We start from the raw sequence: 20,820 nt of genomic DNA on the forward strand, positions 1-20,820 counted from the left end.
CGTGGACCACACCAGAACATAACTACTGTATAACCATGTCACACCAGTGAGAAAAGGAGTCCCGCCTGTTACCAGACTTTCCAAAGAGGGGAAAAATACAGAAATTATCAGGCAGAATTTATTAGGAATATAGTACCCAGAAATCGAAAAATGAAAGCAGAAAGACTGGTAGAAAGACTTGTAATAAGAATGTCATTGCAATGCATCCACTCGAGTTCACATTCGGACAAACCTAAGAATCTGCACTTGTAGCACCCCTTTCTGATTCAATATACACAACTCCAATGTGAGCCGGGATCCTCCAAAAGCCCACGTCTTCAGTCCAAAACCTTTAAAGTCCCCGAAAGTGGTAGCAAAGGCAAACTAGAAATATTTAAAACATTACATTCTATCCTCATTCAATTACGGGTAACGTACATTCCCTTATACTCCATTTTGCTCTCCAGAGCGGGTATCCCTTGTAACACTACAAGGTACACCTTTACACTAAGGTACCTTTCATAAAGAGCACCTTAAAGTAGTGTAACCCACTATAAATATTTTCTTTGTTTTTTTTTGCATACTGTATGGCTGTTTGGGGCGATTGAGGTGGATGTAGGAAAAGGTGGTGTGAAAAAGTGAGAGAAAAGAGAAAAGGCAACCCAAACGGATGGTGGGTGAGAAAATAAGAGTTTATAAAGCAGTGGATCATGTCATCGATTTACAGCTCCATACAAAAGACGTACAAAAAAAAAACAGCACCAACAGACACGCAGTGCTCTCACATGCCAGGGTAGTGTTCATTAGGGATAGCAACGGGAAACGTTTGCAACAGAACACGAACATTTGCATTTCTTATTTGACATGTCCAGGTAGTCAGCTTTCTTCTGTTTGGTCCCTAATGAACACGACCCAGGGAAGGGTGAATGAAAAGGGGATGGTGAGAAAAATAAACGAGAACAAAAGCAACCAAAGACAGAAACCAAAAATAAAGTAATTACATATTAAGGTGCTTAAACAATTGTTCTGCGGCCAGTGTCCTTCCTATGTGAATACATACTCATTTACACGCGGGAAAAAAAGGCCAAATAAATTCTTAAAATCACATTCATTGAACACAAAAAGTATGCCTAACAAATGTTATTCAAATACATTGTAACAAGCTATTGCATTGACACTAATCGTTTCATTCATTCCGGACAGTAAAAAGGTCGCCGTCAGAATGATCTAGAGAAAAAAAACAACGCCAGGAAGATAACTATATAATTCAAATTACGCCGCTTATCTGATTATATTCATTTAGAGTGAAGTAAAACATACCATTTGGACAAAGGCAATGAATGTGGCGACAACATTAGCTAAGTCATTCCTAATACAGTATTCAACAGCGATCTTAAAGAAAACCTCGTCATAGAATAAAATAACACCATTTCAAAAAGGAGGCTTGTGTTATTGACACCTGAAGGTTTGTTGTATATTGACAAAAGTAAATGTCAGACTTGACTGGGAACAAATGTAGGCTATTGTCTCGTTATCTTAAACATGGCAAGGGGATTTTGCTATGGTTGAAATGAGCCAAAAGCACACTTTACCTTAGGCCACTTCAACTAGAAGAAAGTACACAAAGTAAGCTGAGAAACTTGTGTTGCTCTATCCAAAGTTATATTTATGGACGGAGACATCTAAATGACGTCCTATCAATATTCAATGCTTTTCCCACTATAAATATCTTCACATACAAGAAAAGTGGGAAAACGGGTTGCTTTTGCATGTTTTTTCCAACGGTATCAAACTCCCAAAGCCCTATCGACAATCCAATCTAGCTGTCACTTGTAAAATCCGTAGTGTACTCATACATTTCAAGTGAGAATAAGGATAACTCGCCAAGTCCATCGATCAATAAAATCCCAAATCTATAAATATTATTTCCCATCTAAAGTACAAAATGTACTGTAATTGTTCAAACAGAAGGGCTAAAAAATAAAATATCGACGATTCCACATTTGAAATAACTCGCCCATATAAGAGTTTGCAAACACTATAAAATGAGAAACTGGAATTGACTGTAGGCCCATAGAGGGCAGATATCTAGAGCCTTCCGGTGCAAATAGAAGGCTCTGCAAATGTATTTATATGTTTTCAATATCAATGCATTTGCCTCCAAACACATCTTACCCTATCCCGTGGTATCCAGCAACACTTTTGGGTATCATGCATCATCATTTTCACTGGGGAAATAGGTGAGTGTTCCTGTGTTGGTGTATAACATTTATGGGGGGGGGGGGGGGTTCTCTATTGATTTAACACTGAGGAAAAAGGGGAAAAAAACATGTCCAAAACCAAGATGGCTGACATGTTGAAGTCAAGGCAATCCTGAGTGGCAGTTTACTTGGCATCTCTAACTCTATCTTTACCATATTTGACCTTTCTGAATGTTACACAATCAACTTATCAATGCAAGTTATTACATTACTGGGTTAAAATATATCTAATAAATCAAATAAAGCAGATGTCAACATTTAAAGGTGGCCATCTTGTTTGGCTACCCTTCCTTCAGTATCTGAGGTGAAAGGAATTCAAAAGTATGGATCTTCTTCTACAGCTTCTCGATCCTTTAGAAAATAATTGTTTAATTAGTGGAATAGTCTCCTTTAGAGTTGGCTAGTTAGAGCTAAAACAAAATATTTTTTTGTGACATTGTCGCACATGCTTGAGCAAGGCTTCTTGGAGGTCATCCTAGGGTCAGCTCCACCTCCCCCAATCTTAACCTTAATTAACCATTGGTGGGGAAAGTGCAAAACTGACCAAAATCAGTGTCTGGGGGCAACTTTACTCCGGGTTGGTTGTGTCCAATATGGGTTGTGCTAGAGATGGAAGGGTCCAAGTAAGGAGGGTGCGGGGGTGGACCGGATTCATCATTACAGTTTCTTGACGTAGTTTCCTGGAAAGGTTCCAAACTGCTTGCTCCGTCGGGAAGTCCCTTTTTAAAAACACAAAAACAGAGATGCCAATTTTCCACTATGTAGACATCCACGGTGACATTAAAACATCATTATAGGTCGTAATTGTAAGCGAGAATGTGTTTAATAAAGGATAATAATAAACAATGAAAGGTGTCCGTTTACATACTGTAGCCCACTAGAAGTGATTGATTCTAGAATTTCAGTGGTTCTTCTATTGTGTATTCAAATATTGCAAAAAACACAAATGACTCCCTGCACCGTTAAAATAAACCCAAGACTGTACATTCAAACTAAAGTTTATTTTTCAGAAGCTGTCTGTGTAGTTAGTAGCATTCCTACCAGACTGCAATGTAATCAACATCCAAATCAGGAAATGAAAGATCTCGTCGAGCTAATTGTAAGATTTCACAGAGGCCCCCCAAAAATCCCATTGCAACATGGCTGGACTTTGAGGAAGGAAGGAAATACAAGGACCTAGAATTGAGGGGTCAAATTAATTCTCAGTGCAACCAGTCTTTAGTGGATAATATCACCGCTTGGTATCTGGCGGTGGTCAAAATGGATTAGGTGGACATTTCAGAGTGGGAGAGGAAGGCCCTGTTCTGAAACAACTCCTACTCCCTAGGCACTTCGACTAGCCCTTAATTCCTAGACACTTCCCCTAGCCCCTAGGGAATTCCCCTAGCCCCTTCCCCTAGCCCCTACTCCCTAGGCACTTCCCCTAGCCCTTAATCCCTAGACACTTCCCCTAGCCCCTACTCCCTAGGCACTTCCCCTAGCCCTTAATCCCTAGACACTTCCCCTAGTCCCTAGACACTTCCCCTAGCCCCTAGGGAATTCCCCTAGCCCCTTCCCCTAGCCCCTACTCCCTAGGCACTTCCCCATAGCTCCTAGGCATTTGTAAATCTGAGAGGACTGCATAGAGCTAAGTAATGTGGCAGAAATTCCTGCTTGCCTATCAGAGGGCAAGGTGGGACCATTACCACATTTCATATCCTTATCAAAGTCTTTTAGATGTACGCCCCAAGTGCCTATAGGCTAGCGGTTGTTTCAGGATGGAGCTGAAGTGTGTTGCACTCAGGCCACAGGCAGTAGATCACACAAGGAACTCGAGCACCACCTACTGGTCAGAGTGAGGTAAGAGTTGAACATAAATGCGATTCAGTATCCACTGCTGCAAATCTTCTAACTTGCAGGGCTCTCTAACCCTGTTCCTGCAGAGCTACTGTCCTCTAGGTTCACTCCAATCCTAATCTAGCACACCTGATTCTAATAATCAGCTGGTTGATGAGATGAATCAGGTTAGGCACGACTGGGGTTGGAGCAAAAACCTACAGGAGGGTAGCTCTCTAGGGACAGGGTTGAAGAACCCTCTACTACAGCCTACCAGAGCGTGCACCCTTCGATCCTCCTTATAACCTTGAAACTATTTCCGATCTTCTGTCATGACTGAATAGACAACAGCTTTGCTTTTTAACAATCAAGTACTGCAATTCTGTGAGGAAAAGGTGAAGAATTTATTCTTCTCTCTTACCGACAAACCAGCCGTCGTCGCACTTCTCCATGACATCCACGATGTCCCCCTCCTTCAGCTCCAGCTCGTCCTCGTTACGGGGCAGATAGTTGTACAGGGCCTGGAACCTGGGGGGGACACAACCAGGGCTGGGTGAGAAACGTGGCCCACACCACTATAGCTTTGTGATAAGATCATTATCGATGGGTGATGTTGATGTAGGCAGTTAGCCTAGCGGTTAATTGGACCAGTAACCGAAAGGTCGCTGGCTCGAATCCCAGAGACAACTATGTGGAAAAAATGTGCCCTTGAGCACTTAACCCTAATTGCTCTGAATAAAGAGAGTGTCAGGTCAAATGTATGTTGATGATAATGCTGATTGTACAAGTGATAAGGGGGCTATGCTGACAGATCATACCTGACTCCAAATGAAATAAATGTAACGCAGAACATCTGAGATGATGTTGCTGAAGATATGATTACTAGAACGACCGATGGGGCCACAACCATGGAAATATTAACCCACATAGTTACAGTCCTATGATAAGAATATTGTTGTGTCAATGATTGAGATACATGTATCACTAGCCACTTTAAACTATGCCACTTTTACATGTTTACATACCCTACATTACTCATCTCATATGTATGTACTGTACTCGATACCATCTACTGCATCTTGCCTATGCCGTTCTGTACCATCACTCATTCATATATATTTATGTACATATTATTCATCCCTTTACACTTGTGTGTGTATAAGGTAGTAGTTGTGGAATTGTTAGGTTAGATTACTCGTTGGTTATTACTGCATTGTCGGAACTAGAAGCACAAGCATTTCACTACACTCACATTAACATCTGTGTATGTGACAAAGAAGATTTGATTTGAGATTCTACTGTTACTTACAGGTCTCCTCCACCATGGAGCGAATCCTGCACAAACCTCTGAGACAGAGATAGAGAGACAGAGAGAGAGAGCGAGAGAGAGAAATAAGTACACTGTGACAAACAGTTGATATGGTGATATAAATCCAATGCTTTGGAGAGTCACACTTATCATTTGGCTCCATTCCCCTTTCTGATGAGAACAGAATCAAATAAACCCCCGTATCCACTCCTTAACAAAAACACACCCAATCTCATTGCTCAATCCCCCACGAAGAAACAAATGCACTACAATGTGGTCCAACAATATCATGCACTGAAATCCAGGGGTAGCCAACAGGGTATTTATTAGAGGACAAAGACTACATTCCCCACAATGCACAGCTGCTAGTGTCACGCCCATACCCTTCGACCTCTAACAGGCGACAGACAGGACCTTCGGGTCGCGACAGGGCTACGGGGGGGTTTACCGTCGACCGCGAGGAGGTCGTGCTTAAAGGGAGGCTGAAAGAACCAGAAATGCGACAACAACAAGAAGACAGACGGCCGTCAGCCTCCATTTTCAGAAAGAACAAGAGCAGGCATTTTGACCACAGAGAATCACTGGTATTGTCCCGAAGGACACCCTATTCCCTATATAATGCACCATTTTTTGTTACAAAGGTAAAGGTTAGTGCATTCTATAGGGAATACGTTGTCATTTGACACAAAGACACTTCGGTTGCAAACTCCTGAGCCACTCATGCTTTAGGCAAGGGCGGTCTTCCCATGCATACAAAGGCATACACCGTTTATACAGCATAGGTGATTTATACCACCTCTTATAGGCTACACACAATACATCTAAAAGAAGCTAGCCTGGGTACACACACAGGCACTCTCTCATATTAACACTGGCATACACTGAGCATATGGGCATCTGCAACCAGACGTCCAACATGCTGCTAATTTACGCATTGTTATCACACAGCCACACACACACACACACTTCACTGGTCCAACAGGTGAGTAAATCAAATGTATTAGGGCACAACACACACATACACACAGTCTGTCAGGGTTCATTTGAGTTAGCGTTTCTTATAAGTTGTTGTAACACAATATGAGCACCTGTAGTGTCTTTTTTTACCTTGATCTTAGGGGACCTGGGCTCTGGAAAGGGTACGAGTGGAGGGGAGGGAGAAGGAGAGGAAGAGAGAGGAGGAGGAGGAGAGTAGGAAGGGAGCGCATGTTGTGCATCAGGGATGGGGGAGGTTGGAGGAGAGGGATGGGGGGGAGCAGGGGAGACCAGGGGTGGGATGGGTTGATGTGAGGCCAAAAGGGAGGAAGCGAGAGGGGTGTGAGAAGTGGGGGGAGGAGGAGTAGAGGATGGGCGGGAGGTAGGGAGGGGTGAGGTGGTGGGAGGCGGAGAGGTGAGAAGTGGAGAGGAGGGTGAAGGAGAGGAGAGGTGAGCGGGAGAGATGAGGGAAGTGGGGGGAGGAGGAGTAGAGGATGGGCGGGAGGTAGGGAGGGGTGAGGTGGTGGGAGGCAGAGAGGTGAGAAGTGGAGAGGAGGGTGAAGGAGAGGAGAGGTGAGGGGGAGAGATGAGGGAAGTGGGGGGAGGAGAGCAGGGTGGCACAATCTGTGGCGAGGAGGAGAGGGGGATTGGGGGAGGGGGAGAAAGACGGGACAGTGTAGGAGAGGAAGAAGAGATAGCCAGGGCTTCAGCTGGTTGTGAGGCAGAGTAAAAAGCGGGGGATGGTGAGGAGGGAGGAGAGACGGGGGGAGGGAGGAGGGTGATGGGCTCTAACTGTGCCGGGTTGCACAAAGTGCTGTGACAGCGGGCATCAGCCTGGGAAGGGAAGGAAAATGTGACATCAATCACACCCAGTGTCAAACCTCGAGCTGAATCACCATTCCAAAATGTAGGTTCATTAACGAAGCATTATTCCGCATAACCAAGTAAAATGAGCCAGAAAAGGCAAGATGTGAAACTACAGGGGTTTAGGGTCAATTCCATTTCATGACTGAAAAGCCTCCATATATCCATATATGAATTATAATAAGTACATCTTAAATGTATTATCAAATTGTGTAAAACTGTTTGGAATTGGCTCGGGTTAGGTGTTAGCAAGCATGTGCGTATGCTTCAACTTAGTCTGAAACCTGGTCCACACATCATGCGCTACCTCTGTTTTCAGTCCCTCTCTGTGGACAGTTATAGTACCACAGTCTACATCAATGTTCCTTTCTTCTTCCTCCTCCTCTTCTTCCCCTCCTATAGCTTCCTCCTCTTCCTCAATGTACAACGTCATCGGCCTCTGAGAACCCGCCGTCCTCCTATTCACCCTTTTTGATTGGCTGTCCTGCGTGATGGACATGGGCTGTGCAGTCACGGGCCTATGAAACTCCGTCTCGAGGCTAACCCTGCTCTGTGATTCGTTGGTCAGTGCCACGTGCGGGGGTTCCACGGCCGGCCTGAGAACCTCCCCCCCGTCTTTGTCATACATGGGCTGATCCAGGATCATAGACAACAACTGATCATAGGGATCTTCCACTTGCTGCTGAAGAGATACTGGCTGAGCACTTGGCCTGTACCATGGCAACAAATCTGCGGGAGTGTCCGCCGGCTCGGGTTCAGCGCAGAAGAATCCCCCTCTGCCTGCTAGGGACAGTGGTTCGTTCTGTTCACTGTCTCTTAGGCCCGTCTCTTCGAGGTATCCCAGGAAGGAGTCGAGCACGGGGGAGGGAGAGGAGGAGTCAGGAGGAGGGGGCGGAGAGAAAGGAGGGACTGAGGGGGGGGAGTCTAAGTCAAACAGCCACTGCTTGACAGCCGGGATGGAGGCAGCGAGACGACTGGATGCGTTTCGGGGGGGAGGGGTGAGCCCTCGTTTGGGCGGTGCGGGAGGGGTGGCCCTCCGTTCTTGAGCTTCCAGGAAAGGGAGGAGGCTCGTGGGGATGGGGTACGGCGTGGGTGATACGGGGCTATCGGAGGAGGGGGGGCCGAGGACGAGCCACTCGCCGGGGGCGGCCTGCAGACGGCGGGTCTTCACAGGAGGAGGGGTGTGGGGGGAGGGGGGCGTGGAGCGAGGAGGATGGTGGTGATGGAGGTAAGGGGGGGTGGGAGAGCTGTCGAATGGCTCCGGAGGGAGGGAGAGAGAGAGAAGGGGTATAAAAGAGGAAACTTACACACCAGGAGTGGAGAAGGTGTGAGGGACTGAGGGAAAGAGGAGATGCACACAAACTCGCCCACACTGCTCGTCCCTCTGCCATCCAAACCCAACAGTACCCTCTCTCCATCTCATGTCATGCTCTACCACATACACATATTTCACCAGGCTCAAAATGTTCTACACGCGTCTGGGTCCACTTGTGTGAAGCCTCTCCGTTAAAGGGATAGTACGGATATTTTGACATATTTCGGTATTTTTTTCCTTACCGTGAAAGCAGTCTGTGGACAAGGAGGGACTGTAAATCCACACTCAAATATCCCAATTAGCATTGTAATGCCATCCCTTAGGGTGGACATGACTTCCTCTTTAAGCCACAGCATGTCGACAGCTACTTGAGACGGCATGGTACATGTGTAGGTTTCTTAAAGGGGAGGTAGTCGGATCCCTAACGCATTTACAGCGCTTAGGAAAGAGGCTTTACACAACGTCCAGAAAGAGGACACTGTGCAAGTGACAAGACTTGCTTACTCGTTGGGGTTTTTACGCTGGGTATCTTTAAAGCCCTTTTGACAACTGCTGATGGAAAAAGAGCTTTCTATATGTATCTTTTTGGTGTCGATTGATTAAGACTTAAAAAGGTGGCTTCAGCGATATGACATCATCGTACACAGCGCGGCAACTTGTTGCTCACTGACATAAAAAAACACAACAGAATTCAAATCTGCCAAGACAGACTGTCACAATTGGCTTACTCCAGTTTGGGCCCTCCCCTGAGGCGTGTCCCAATGGTGGCTGAATAGTGTTTAACACTAGTTACAGATCTAGGATCAGCTTCCCCTCCCCCAATCCTACCTTAACCATTAGTGGGAGAAATGCCAAACTGACCCAAGATCAGCATCTAAAGGGCAACTTCACCCTGCACCAGATAACATGTGGCTGGAGTAACTTTGAAAATCAGAGGATGGGCTCATTATAATAGGTAGAACAGAACCCTATCAAACACCTGTTCCAGCCATTACCATGAGCCACCCTCCCTTTCACCAGCCTCCACTGGTAACTAAATACTGTAACAAGTGACCTGCTCATTGGGCGCTGCACTGTGGCTCCCATCTGCTTCAGCCTCTGCAGCCTAATGTTTGTACGTGTGTGTATTGTATACTGGAGCAGAAGACAACATTTACAGTCTTTTATGGACCAATAAAATCATTCTTCTTCTCTCCCTACCTTGGCGGGCGTGGAGCCCGGTGTCCTGTTGCTGGGGTACCCGTGTGGGTCTGGGTGGTGGGAGGGGGCAGGGCTCTTGGATGGCGAGCGTTTGACGATGTCTATGTAGGCCACGGGGAAGATGCCCTGCTTGTTGGTGTCTGGGATCTTCCCCTCGTACCAGTTCTGGTCCACCTGTCTCAGCAAGACTACCCGCTCACCCTGCAGATTGTATACGCAGGTGAACACACATGGACAGACGCACAGATATATGTGCATATCAACGCAGGCAAACACGGGAATTTAAGACACTTCAGTGAACAGATATGCACATTGAACCATGCACAAATCACACCAACACGCACAAATTTGTGCACACACACACACACACTCCTTACCTTGCGGAGCGACAGTTCCACGTTAGTGTCAGCGTTGAAGTTGTAACGGGCCACCCCCTCCCCAATCTTTTTGACGTGTGCTGGTGGAGGAGGCCTAATCGGCTGCTGTTTCTCTGGCAACAGCATCTTCTGTGTGTGTGTGTGTGTGTGTGTGTGTTTGGAGAAAGCGATGGGGGAAAGCAAAGGTCAGAGAAGTAATCAATTAAACTGCAAACTGGATGATAACACACACACACACACACACACACACAAACATAATCATTATCATCTGAAACACACACACAAACATAATCATTATCATCCGAAACACACACACACAGGTAGGCGGCAGGTAGCCTAGCTGTTAAGAGCGTTGGGCCAGTAACCGAAAGGTCACTGGTTCAAATCCCCAGAGACCGCAAGGTGGAAAAATCTGCCTTGAGCAAGGCTGTTAACCCCCAACAACAACAACTCTCCGGAACTGATTCAGAGGGGTTGGGGTTAAATGCCAAAGACATTTCAGTTGAATGCATTCAGTTGTGCAACCGACTAGGTATCCCGCTTCTCTTTTACCCCACACACACTCAATGTGCTCTACCTCTATGTAGGAGATGGGGAAGATGCCCAGTCGTCCGCGGTGCTCTCCCTCGTACCAGTTGCTGTCGATCTGTCTGATGATGTTGACCGCGTCGCCCTTCTTGAACGTCAGCTCTCTGAAACAACGGTCGCAAGATGCTTTTTAAACCCCCAAAACACCTGTCTCCATGGGCCGGTTTCCCAGTCGAAGCATAGTCCTGAACCAAAAGGATCTCTATTGAAATTGCTTTTCAGTCCAGGACTGGGCTTGGTCCGTGTCTGGTAAACTGGCAACCAATGACATGTATTGATTATATATGCGGCCCGCGCAGGAATTAAACCCAAAACCCGGGTGTTGGCAGCACTGTGTTATAAAGGGAACACGCATTGAGTCATACGGAATCGTCAATGTGACATTGTTAACCAGCCAGGAACTAGTCTCGAGCCCAAAGTCGAGGCGTGTTAAGCCGGAAACATTGTGGGAGGCAAGCTGGATGTCTAAGAGACTAGCCAAGCACCATTTCAGTATGAAGAGCAATGGCAGCAACACTCGCCCATGCACGCCTTTTCAAAGTAGGGAAATGATTAAAGATGTGAAGGTAAGCAAGTCACTGCTTTTTAACCTACAATTATTTACCCACTGCACCATACCAGCGTCTATAGTACAGTATGTGAACCAAGCAATTTTGTACGTTGACATAGTAAAAACATTTTTTTTTTAAATACGAGGAAGAGTCCTAGAAAACCAATTTATCTTTTTGATTTAAAAAAAACACAAAAAAACATAAATCCCAATTTTCACTTGTAGACACTGGAATGGGCTGGAGAAAACAAATATGGAGGTCACTGCCCATAACTGCGGTTAACTTTGGCCCCCTCAAAGAAAAATGACCGTCTTGTTTCAAGCGCCGCGCGTGCCCAGCCTACATGCTTCCAAACCAGTGCAGCACACGCCAAGGTACCCTGCATCTCCTCACCACACACGTGCATTTCAATTGCATTCAGCCACTCTACTCACTTAGCAGTCTGTGCCTTAAAGTCATATATAGCTCTGGCAGGCTGTTTCTGATGGAGGAGAGAGAAGAGAATGAGTTGGGTCATCTGCTTATGGGAGACCTATGAAGATGAGAGATGAGAGAGGGAGGTATATAGAGAAAGGGGAGAGAGCAGTCTTGTGTTACCAGATATGATACAATTATATTGACATGTCAAGCTTATCAGGACAGTGAAATGATTCTTATTGAATCAATCAACAACTAGGTAGAGAAGAAAAACAGAAGCCTGTTCAAAATAAAACGCATCTTCTAAATAGGAGTACCAGTGTTTCCCCTAGAATTGAATAGGGGGGGTGTCTAGCTCTTTGGACCCCACCTAAAAGAATGTGGATTCAATTGAAAATGTTGCAGATTTAATGTGCCCACCACGGGTAAATAAATAATCTATGGGAAACACTGGAATGTACTGGTTTAGCTAGGTGTCGCGATGCTATACTTCCAAGTCTCATTCACCACTCGGCTATTGGGGCCTCAAAGTTAGTCTGGAAAATCAAAGTTCTGGTTTGGCTACCTCTCTGTCCGGGGTGGCTCGTCTGGTCTGCCCCCCTCCCCCGTCGCTGGTGGTTGTGCTGTACCCCCTGGAGGCATCCTGCTCTGTGAGGGGGGGGGGAACAGCACAAGGGTCAGGGGTTATCATCAGGGTCAACAAAACAGTGTTACCATGGCGATGGGACGACACATGCACAGTGGCGCCGGGAGGCACGTTCAGAAGGGCGAAACCGTTACAGCATGCTCAGATAGAAATGCATTGTGCAGAAACTGACACGATCGTCTTTTATGCAGAACATCATGTTGGCTCTATTCGTTACATCTCCCATGGGAGGACTCAGAACGCTGCAGGTGGACATGCAACATTACAGAGCTGACACGATTGTCTATTCTCCACGATTAAAAGCGGAACGTCTGTTCTACTCAATGTATTCTGTGTCTTAGCGTTCTGCAGCGTTGCGGCCTCCCTGAGCAAACCACGTTGGTATACGTAATGGGCGATGACATCATTCAGGGTAGTGACATCATTCAGGGTAGTGACGTCATCCAGGGAATGAGTGTCGGGCAGGAAAATGACTAAATCAAATAATGAATGAATTAAAATGCATTTTATTTCCATTTCGGGGGAAAACGCATGGTTTGGATAGCGTAGGACAGTATGATTGAAAGGAAAAGCATGCACGTCACAGAACCGGAACAGAACATTTGAACAGAAGAGAACAGAAGGATAAGTCATTTCAACCAGCAAGCACATACAGTGAGCTCCAAAAGTATTGGGACAGGGACAAATGAGCAAAAATGAAAATAAATAAATAAATAAATTAAATAAAAATCGCTGGACATTCCAAAAATATAATTATCCAATTGATAAAAATCGGCCATATCGGGATGTCTCATGGTCTGACGAACACGGCTGTAGCTCAGCCACCTTCCACGGCAGACGTGGAAGGCCGACATACTGTCAGAGGACGCGGCGGATTGAGATGCAGTCCGCGCAGTATCTCCAGCTGAAACCGAAACAATTTATTTTATTATGTTACTTCGACTGACGCACGGGTGACTCTTAAGGATTAACCCGCGAGTCATTGTGTCATTTAAAAGCCAAAGTGCCGGAGCCCACAGAGTCAAAAACAGCTGAAATGGTGTCACTGTCCCAATACTTTGAGCTCACGGTACATTTCAAAAATACATCAATCCAATTGATAAACCATCCACAACATCATAAATACAAGTGGTTCAACATAACAAGGCACATAGAGGGGAGGGAAACGATACAGCAAAAACAACAACTGAGAATCAAGTAGCAAAAAGAGATCTGCGCCAGCAATAACACAACTAAACCTAGTCATGGATGGATGATGCGTCTCAAAATGATAGGGGACCAAATACAGTCAACAACAACATCATTTAACCATATAAGGGAATGAAGAGGAAGCATGCGGTCCCTGGGTATCTTGAGGATGAGCCAATAGGAACAGGGCTTCTTTAACCTCAGCTCTGTTCATTGGCCCCTTGCTGGAGCACAGTGACTGGTAGGAGGGAGGTGGTCACAGGCAGGCAGTACTGGGGGAGTTGAGGAGGGAGAGGGACTAAGGGCTGGTGTGTGTATGTATGTGTGTGTGTGTGTGTATGTATGTATGTATGTATGTATGTATGTATGTATGTATGTGTGTGTGTACTGTGTGTATGTACTGTGTGTACTGTATGTATGTGTGTGTGTGTGTGTGTGTGTGTGTGTATGTATGTGTGTACTGTGTGTGTGTGTGTGTGTGTGTGTATGTATGTATGTGTGTATATGTATGTGTGTATGTATGTATGTGTGTACTGTGTGTATGTATGTATGTGTGTACTGTGTGTATGTATGTATGTGTGTACTGTGTGTATGTATGTATGCATGTATGTATGTATGTATGCGTGTATGTATGTATGCTCCACCTGCATTGCCGTTGCCTGGCTCCTCTCCATAGGTGTCATTATTGGAGGCGTCGGTATGACGACTGTAACAGGCACTTAGCGGCGTCTGTAGCCGCGGCGACGAGCCGTACACCGCTGGACTCCCGTCGGGGTACGAGGAGCCCGAGGAGGGACCCCCCTTGCGGCTCCCCCTCTGCCCCCGTAACGAGGAGCTCCTCTCGGGCACATCCGGGAGGATCTCAGCCAGTAGCCTCCGGAGGATGCTATCGTCTGGTTGCCTAGCGCCGCTCCGGCCTCGCTCCGCTTGGATGTGTTCGTAGATATCCCTCAAGGCCGCATCCAAAGCTTCATAGATGGCTTCTTTAGACTTGGGCCTGGTACTTCGACCTCCACTACTCCTCCTCGAAGTGGGTGGAGAATCACCCTTTTTCCTCCGGAAAGGCACAGGACTGACGAGGAAGGCCAGCTTGGACATCCCCTGCTGGGTTTGGGCTGCTTGGGACGAGGGGGGTAGAGCATGGTGGTCCCCTCCGCTCCCTCCCCTTCCCCCGTGTCTGGTTTGCTGTGCCTGGGGGGGTTTCTGCCGGAGCTCCTGGCGGGCCCGCTCCCGCTCGTGGCGCAGCATGGTGGTGAAGCGGGTGTTGGAGGCCGGGCAGTGTCCTTTACACGAGCTGATGAGGTGACGGTGCTGGTAGCCCTGACCCTGACCGAGAGACTGATGACTAGGGTTGTGGTGGCTGTGGCTGTGGCGGTGGCTGTGGTGGTGGTGGGAGGAGGGGCCGTAGAAGCTCTCGACTGACGAGGTGAGCGAGCAGTGGTCGAAGTCGCTCTCGCTGCAGGAGGAGGATCCTTCGACTTGGACAAAGTCACTGAGGTCCGAGGCGGCTGCATCCTGCTCCGACTCAGAGTACTCAACCCCCGGGACAGCGGCCCGTCGATATACGAGGGGGTCGGGGAAATTGTGGGGGTCCAGGGCGAGGCGGGGTTGACCCTCGGGCGGGCTCCTCGCCTCCTGGTGAGCGTGATGGGACGTCCCGTTCCCATTGTTAATGTCCTCCTCTAGCAGAGACTCAATGGAGAAACGCCGTTTGGGGTACCCGGGTGTCTCCCTGCCCCCGCCGCCTCCTCCCCCGCTACTACTGGCGCGGGACGATGACCCGCCGGGCGTGGTTGCGCCAGACGGGACCTCGCTATCTCCCAAATCGGGCATTGACTTGGACTTCTGGATGAGTTGCTCGTATGTGGAGATGCGCGTTGGCACCGTATCGCGAGGGACCTCCAGGCCCCACGACGGCCCCCAGGGGGAGAGTTTTCGGGGGAAGAGGTGCGGCTGGCGCTCCAGCTCCAGGATGCGGACACGGACCGAGCGGATGACGTCAGAGGGCAGCAGCTGGGCGCGGTCGATGTGGTGCATCTTGCGGTAGAGCTTCAGGAAGCCTGGCGCGTCGTGGGCACGTCGCCGGTGCGGGCGAGGCAAGGAGCGGGTAGAGGACGATGCGGTTTGCCGCAACGGGTTGTCGAATACCAGTGACCCGGCGCTCTCCGAACGGGTAGCCTTGTGCCCGCCGGTGCCGCCCTGGTGCCCGTCGTTGAGCAGGTTGTCACAGCTACGCGACCTCAGCTTTGCGGGCGGCGCGTCTTCGGCGCTGCTCCATGTCTCGCCGTCCTGCCGCCGCGTCTGCCAGCCATTCTTGAAGCAGGTGACGCGCTTGAGGGGCGAGGAGGCGGGCCCCGGGTTGGCACCGTCGACGTCGCGACGGTGGGCGAGGTTGGAGGGCACGGGGGAGAGAGGGGAGCGGAGGTACGGGCCCGGGGAAGAGCTCAAACGGGGGGAGCAGGTCATGTCGCACGCGTCCCCACCTTTCAGACGATCCCATAAACCAGAGCAGCGTGGTAGAGAGGAAAAGAGAGGAAGAGAGTGAGAGGAACAGAGATAAAGAAATAGAGAGAGGGCGAAATGGATGCCATAACAGAGCACTTGAACATACTGTAGCCTTCATCATGCAATGGTGGAGAGGGGGGTGAGAACGAGAGAGAAGCTAAAACGGAGCACTTGAACATCAGTTCCATTGTGCCAATCACAGAGCGCAATGGTGGAGAGAGAGACGGAGAGATTTACAATTACACATCTCACATCCTTTTCACGATACAGTGCACAAAACATTAAGAACACCTGCTCTTTCTATGACTGATCCAGGTGAAAGCTATGATCCCTTATTGAGGTCCCTTGTTAATTAAATCCACTTCAATCAGTGTTGATGAAGGGGAGCAGACCGGTTAAAGAAGGATTTTTAAGCCTTGAGACATGGATTGTGTACGTGTGCCATTCAGAGGGGCAAGACACTGCAACGCTGCTGGGGTTTTCACACTCAACAGTTTCCCGTGCGTATCAAGAATGGTCCCACCTCCTAGAAGACATCCAGACAACTTGACACAACTGTGGGGAGCATTGGAGTCAACATGGGCCAGCATCCCTGTGGAACACTTTTCGTCATCTCGTAGAGTCCATTCCTCCGACGAATTGAGGCTTTTCTGAGGACAAAAGGGGGCTGCATCTCAATATTAGGAAGGTGTTCTTAATGTTTTGAACAGTGTATATGCAACAGAAACAGATGTACGACCGACAAAGGCAGTAACCCAAAAGATGACGAAACACTAATATTTTCTGTTGTCACCACACTATGAGAGACAAAACCTGTGAACATAATGAACGGAATTAGACACCACACAACAGACTTTATTTCACAATCCATTCTTGGGGGGGAGGGGGGGGGGGGTTCCGACGGGGGTAGGGGGGTTCACATTTTTGCTCCAGCCCCGTAATCACACACCAGACTCGACTAATCAACAGCGTGGTTATATGTTGACTTGACATGTCGATTTGTTTGGGGCATGTGTTAGCGTTAGCCTGTAATCCTAGCAGATTTCATCCATTGGCTATGTTCATTTTTTATTGATTTATTTTTGTATTTCACCTTTATTTAACCAGGTAGGCTAGTTGAGAACAAGTGCTCATTTACAACTGTGACCTGGCCAAGATAAAGCAAAGCAGTTTGACACATACAACAGAGTTACACATGGAATAAACAAAACGTAGTCAATAATACAGTAGAAAAATCTATAAACAGCATGTGGAAATGAGGTAGGATAAGAGAGGTAAGGCAATAAATAGGCCATGGTGGCTAAGTAATTACAATATAGCAATTAAAAACACTGGAATGTTAGCGCTGGGCTAAGACAAAAATGTGCACCCCCTGAATTGGACTGAGAAACACTGAGTTAGAACGTTCCCATTAGCTCGTGGAACATGGTCATTTGTTTACAGTGTCAACACAAGGCTATTTAGACTGTGCTGGATGCTCCTTGACCTGGAAGAGGCCCTCAGCATAGCGTGAGAAGAGGAGATTTGTCTCTCAGTGGACTTGTGTACGGTCTGATTGCTGTCGGGCATAGAGCGAGTGAGCACAGAGAATGTGTGTGTGTGTGTGTGTGTGTATATATATGTGCGCGAGCGTGTGTTTATGAATGCTTGTACATCTGCAAGGGAGAAGTTGTTAAGATTGAGTTTGTGTGTTTTTGAGTGTGTGCGTTTGAGAATGCTTATACATCGGAAGAGAGGAAGGTTGATTGTACTGAGTGTGTGTGTGTGTGTGTGTGTGTTTGAGAGTGCTTACACATCGGAAGCGAGGAAGGTTGATTGTATTGAGTGTGTGCGTGTCCTTTATGGGTTTCTCATTCATGGCCGGTTTCCTCAGGGTGCAGGCTCTATAGAGATCCAGTGTGTGCATGTGTGTATATGCCTATTTATGCGTGAGTGTGTGTGTGCGTGCACATACGTCTCTCTGTTTGCCTTTGTGTGTGTGTGTGTGTTGTGTACCTTTGGCTCTGGAGGGGGAGGAGGGGGAGGAGCGTGTGGCTGGTTTCCTCAGTGTGCTGCTGCCTCTGTAAGGGTCCAGTTGTTTTGGGGAGACCTGGTTCTTGCCCTGGTCACCTGACGGCTCCGACTTCCTCCTCTTCCTGTAGTCACTGGCAGCACTGGAACACAAAGTGATAGAACACGCGGTTTTAAAGCCACAATCCCACAGTCTGTCACCTGTTCAGTCATTATTTCTAAAATCAGTTACTACTTCAAGGGAGGAAGTAAGTTCTCCAATAATTCGAACGGGGCCTGAGTTTCAGCCCAGCGAAAGCCCCACCACTTTGTTTGGAACAAAACAAGATACGTTGGGAAATGTAGCGCCAACTACTCTCACACCTCAATTACTATTTCAATTCAAGGAAAAATGACAGATGGTTCCTTTGACCCAGTTCATATAATATCCTGGGTCACAATTCCCTCTGGTATAATAGCGTTCGTCGCCCTTTTGTGGATCAACAAAGAGACCCTTAACAAGGAACAAAAGAAAGCGGGAAAAATAGACCTTTAAAAGAAGTTGTTGAACTTGACTATTTCATGAAAACGTCATCCCCGTCAATTCAATTCACAATAGGATGACGGAGAACGACTGCTATTGCTCCTTAAAATTTGCCCTAGAACCTGCGCCGACTCCGGACTACACATGACCCCTGGCGACGAGAGAGTCAGTCGGCCGAACCCGGGGCTCGGCTGTGCCTTTCCTATATGTAAACCTCTCCCAATCTAACTCTCAACAAAAGCCTTCAGATCAAGACTTCTAGTGTGGGTTAAACAGGCTACTAGCCTTTCAACTACACAGAATAGAATCCCAGTCAGCCTTCCACGAATAACATCCTCTTTTCAAACATCCCATTCACTCGGAGCCAATCGAACAGATTAAGCCTAGCATCGGTGAAAGGGAATGGGAGGAGCAGGGGAGGAGAAGAGGGACAGGGTTGAAGGACAGAATCAATAGGCAGAGTGGATAATGTATGCAGGGTGTGTGTGGGGAGAGTCACCCGTCACACACACATTGACACAAACCCACAACGACGTATGTTCAATCAACAGAGCTACAAAAACACTGAGTGTCCTTGTGAAGGATATAATATGAGAGAGAGAGAGATTGAAGACTCACCTCGCCGGCCTCTCTGGAACCCGGTCAGCAGTGGGAGTGAAGTACAGCGACGTCTGAAAGAGGGCAGACAACAAAAGGGAGGGAGAGGAAGAGTGAGCGCCGCACGGACAAAGACTGGTGGAGGAGGAGGCGGCGGTGGTACACACAATGCTCAGCCCGCCACGCTCAAAACGCTCCCCCGGCTGACGGCATGACGGAGGTAGGTTCCACATGGCGTGTGTATGGAAGCTCGGATGGGCCTGCCGGTGGCGCTGAGAGCAGTGACCGCTGATTCTGTTGAACTCTGACCGTGGCCTGTTTGAGGGGTTCTTTCAGGAGGGAGAAAGGCCACGAGTGAAGTGAAGCACTAAAGGGGAGAGCGAGAGAGAGGAGACGAAGACGCGCCCCCGAAAGATCCGAAATGCACTCTTTGGATCATTGGATTGGCTCCATGTGGTAACAAAGCATAAAACGACAGACCTGAGCCCTGTGCTGATCTAGGATCAGGTCCTCTCTGTCCATATCATCTTATTCGTTTTGATTCCAACAGGAAAACCGACCCCAGATCAGCAGATACATATTGAATCCCAAAGAGGACCTATTCAAATATGAGCTTTACATCTGACATGATATACATGGGTTGACAGCAACCTATATAATTCATACAGTCTTGAGTCACATCAATAATAAGCTGTCAACAGATCAATTAGATCGCGATATAGCGAGAGAGAGAAAGATAAATTGATAGACATCATGAGTAGAGTAAGTTTTTCACGAGTATATTGGAAATACATAAGTGCAGTACTGTTTATACTGTTATATTTAAGCAATAAGGCACGAGGTGGTGTTGTATATGGCCAATAGACCACGGCTAAGTGCTGTTCTTGGGCACAACACATCGCGGAGTGCCTGGACACGGCCCTTAGCCGTGGTATACTCGCCATATACCACAAACCCCCAAGGTGCTATTATTAACTGGTTACCAATGTAATTAAAGCAGTAAAAATACATGTTTTGTCATAACCATGGTATAGAGTCTGATATACCACGGCTGTCAGCCAATCAGCATTCAGGGCTCAAACCACCCAGTTTATAATGAAGACATAAGGCCCGAGGAGGTGTGCTATATGGCCATTATACCACGGCTTGGGGCTGTTCTTATGTACGACACAACGCGGAGTGTCTGGACACAGTCCTTAGCCGTGGTATATTGGCCATATACCACAAACCCCTGAGGTGCTTTATTGCCATTATAAACCGGTTACAAATGTAATTAGAACTGACAATCACCATTCAGGGCTCGAACCAGCCGGTTTATACCTAGTAATAAACACACTGAATTGAGTCACTAGCAGAGAGGCCATTGTAAATGCAGGCAGTTGAAGATGCAATAAAGAGATGACTAATGACTGATATATGACTGATATAGATGCTGAAATATGAAAATGTCCTGCTGTGGTGTACTATACATGGTGACAACTGTCCCCATCAGTCCTCTAGTGACATAGGTGTAATTACAGTGTAATTACAATGTAGGTACATATTGTGCCTGTGTCGACGTAAGGTGGCCTAATAAAATGTATAGTCACAGTAAGCATGGTGGTTTTCATCCAAATCACACAACATGTAGGTGATCAGCAACAAAGCAATTTAAGACTGCAGTTGATTAGCAAGGTTTGCGTTAAACTCCTTATGGAATT

The 20,820-nt window shown here is 47.3% G+C and overlaps 1 protein-coding gene across 4 annotated transcripts in view; it reads right to left on the reverse strand.

The window, feature by feature from the left end:
• Positions 1-539: 539 nt before the first annotated feature.
• Positions 540-20,820, reverse strand: part of LOC139374880 (sorbin and SH3 domain-containing protein 2-like) — an 86,414-nt gene continuing 66,133 nt past the window's right edge. Inside the window, exons 16-29 of one of the 4 annotated variants that reach the window (XM_071116067.1) lie at positions 19,142-19,194; positions 17,986-18,143; positions 14,130-15,968; positions 12,217-12,299; positions 11,669-11,766; positions 10,673-10,787; positions 10,096-10,224; positions 9,719-9,919; positions 7,511-8,461; positions 6,472-7,173; positions 5,748-5,846; positions 5,365-5,402; positions 4,477-4,583; positions 651-2,959 (exon numbers count right to left, since the gene is read on the reverse strand). In XM_071116067.1, coding sequence (XP_070972168.1) covers positions 2,898-2,959; positions 4,477-4,583; positions 5,365-5,402; positions 5,748-5,846; positions 6,472-7,173; positions 7,511-8,461; positions 9,719-9,919; positions 10,096-10,224; positions 10,673-10,787; positions 11,669-11,766; positions 12,217-12,299; positions 14,130-15,968; positions 17,986-18,143; positions 19,142-19,194 — 4,635 coding nt within the window. In that variant the 3' untranslated portion in view covers positions 651-2,897. Of the gene's footprint in view, positions 2,960-4,476; positions 4,584-5,364; positions 5,403-5,747; positions 5,847-6,471; positions 7,174-7,215; positions 8,462-9,718; positions 9,920-10,095; positions 10,225-10,672; positions 10,788-11,668; positions 11,767-12,216; positions 12,300-14,129; positions 15,969-17,985; positions 18,144-19,141; positions 19,195-20,820 lie in introns of those variants that run through there. The other 3 variants (XM_071116068.1, XM_071116070.1, XM_071116069.1) reach the window with 3 other exon arrangements.

This window comes from Oncorhynchus clarkii, chromosome 19 (assembly GCF_045791955.1).
Source record: "Oncorhynchus clarkii lewisi isolate Uvic-CL-2024 chromosome 19, UVic_Ocla_1.0, whole genome shotgun sequence".
Classification (NCBI taxonomy): Eukaryota; Metazoa; Chordata; class Actinopteri; order Salmoniformes; family Salmonidae; genus Oncorhynchus; species Oncorhynchus clarkii.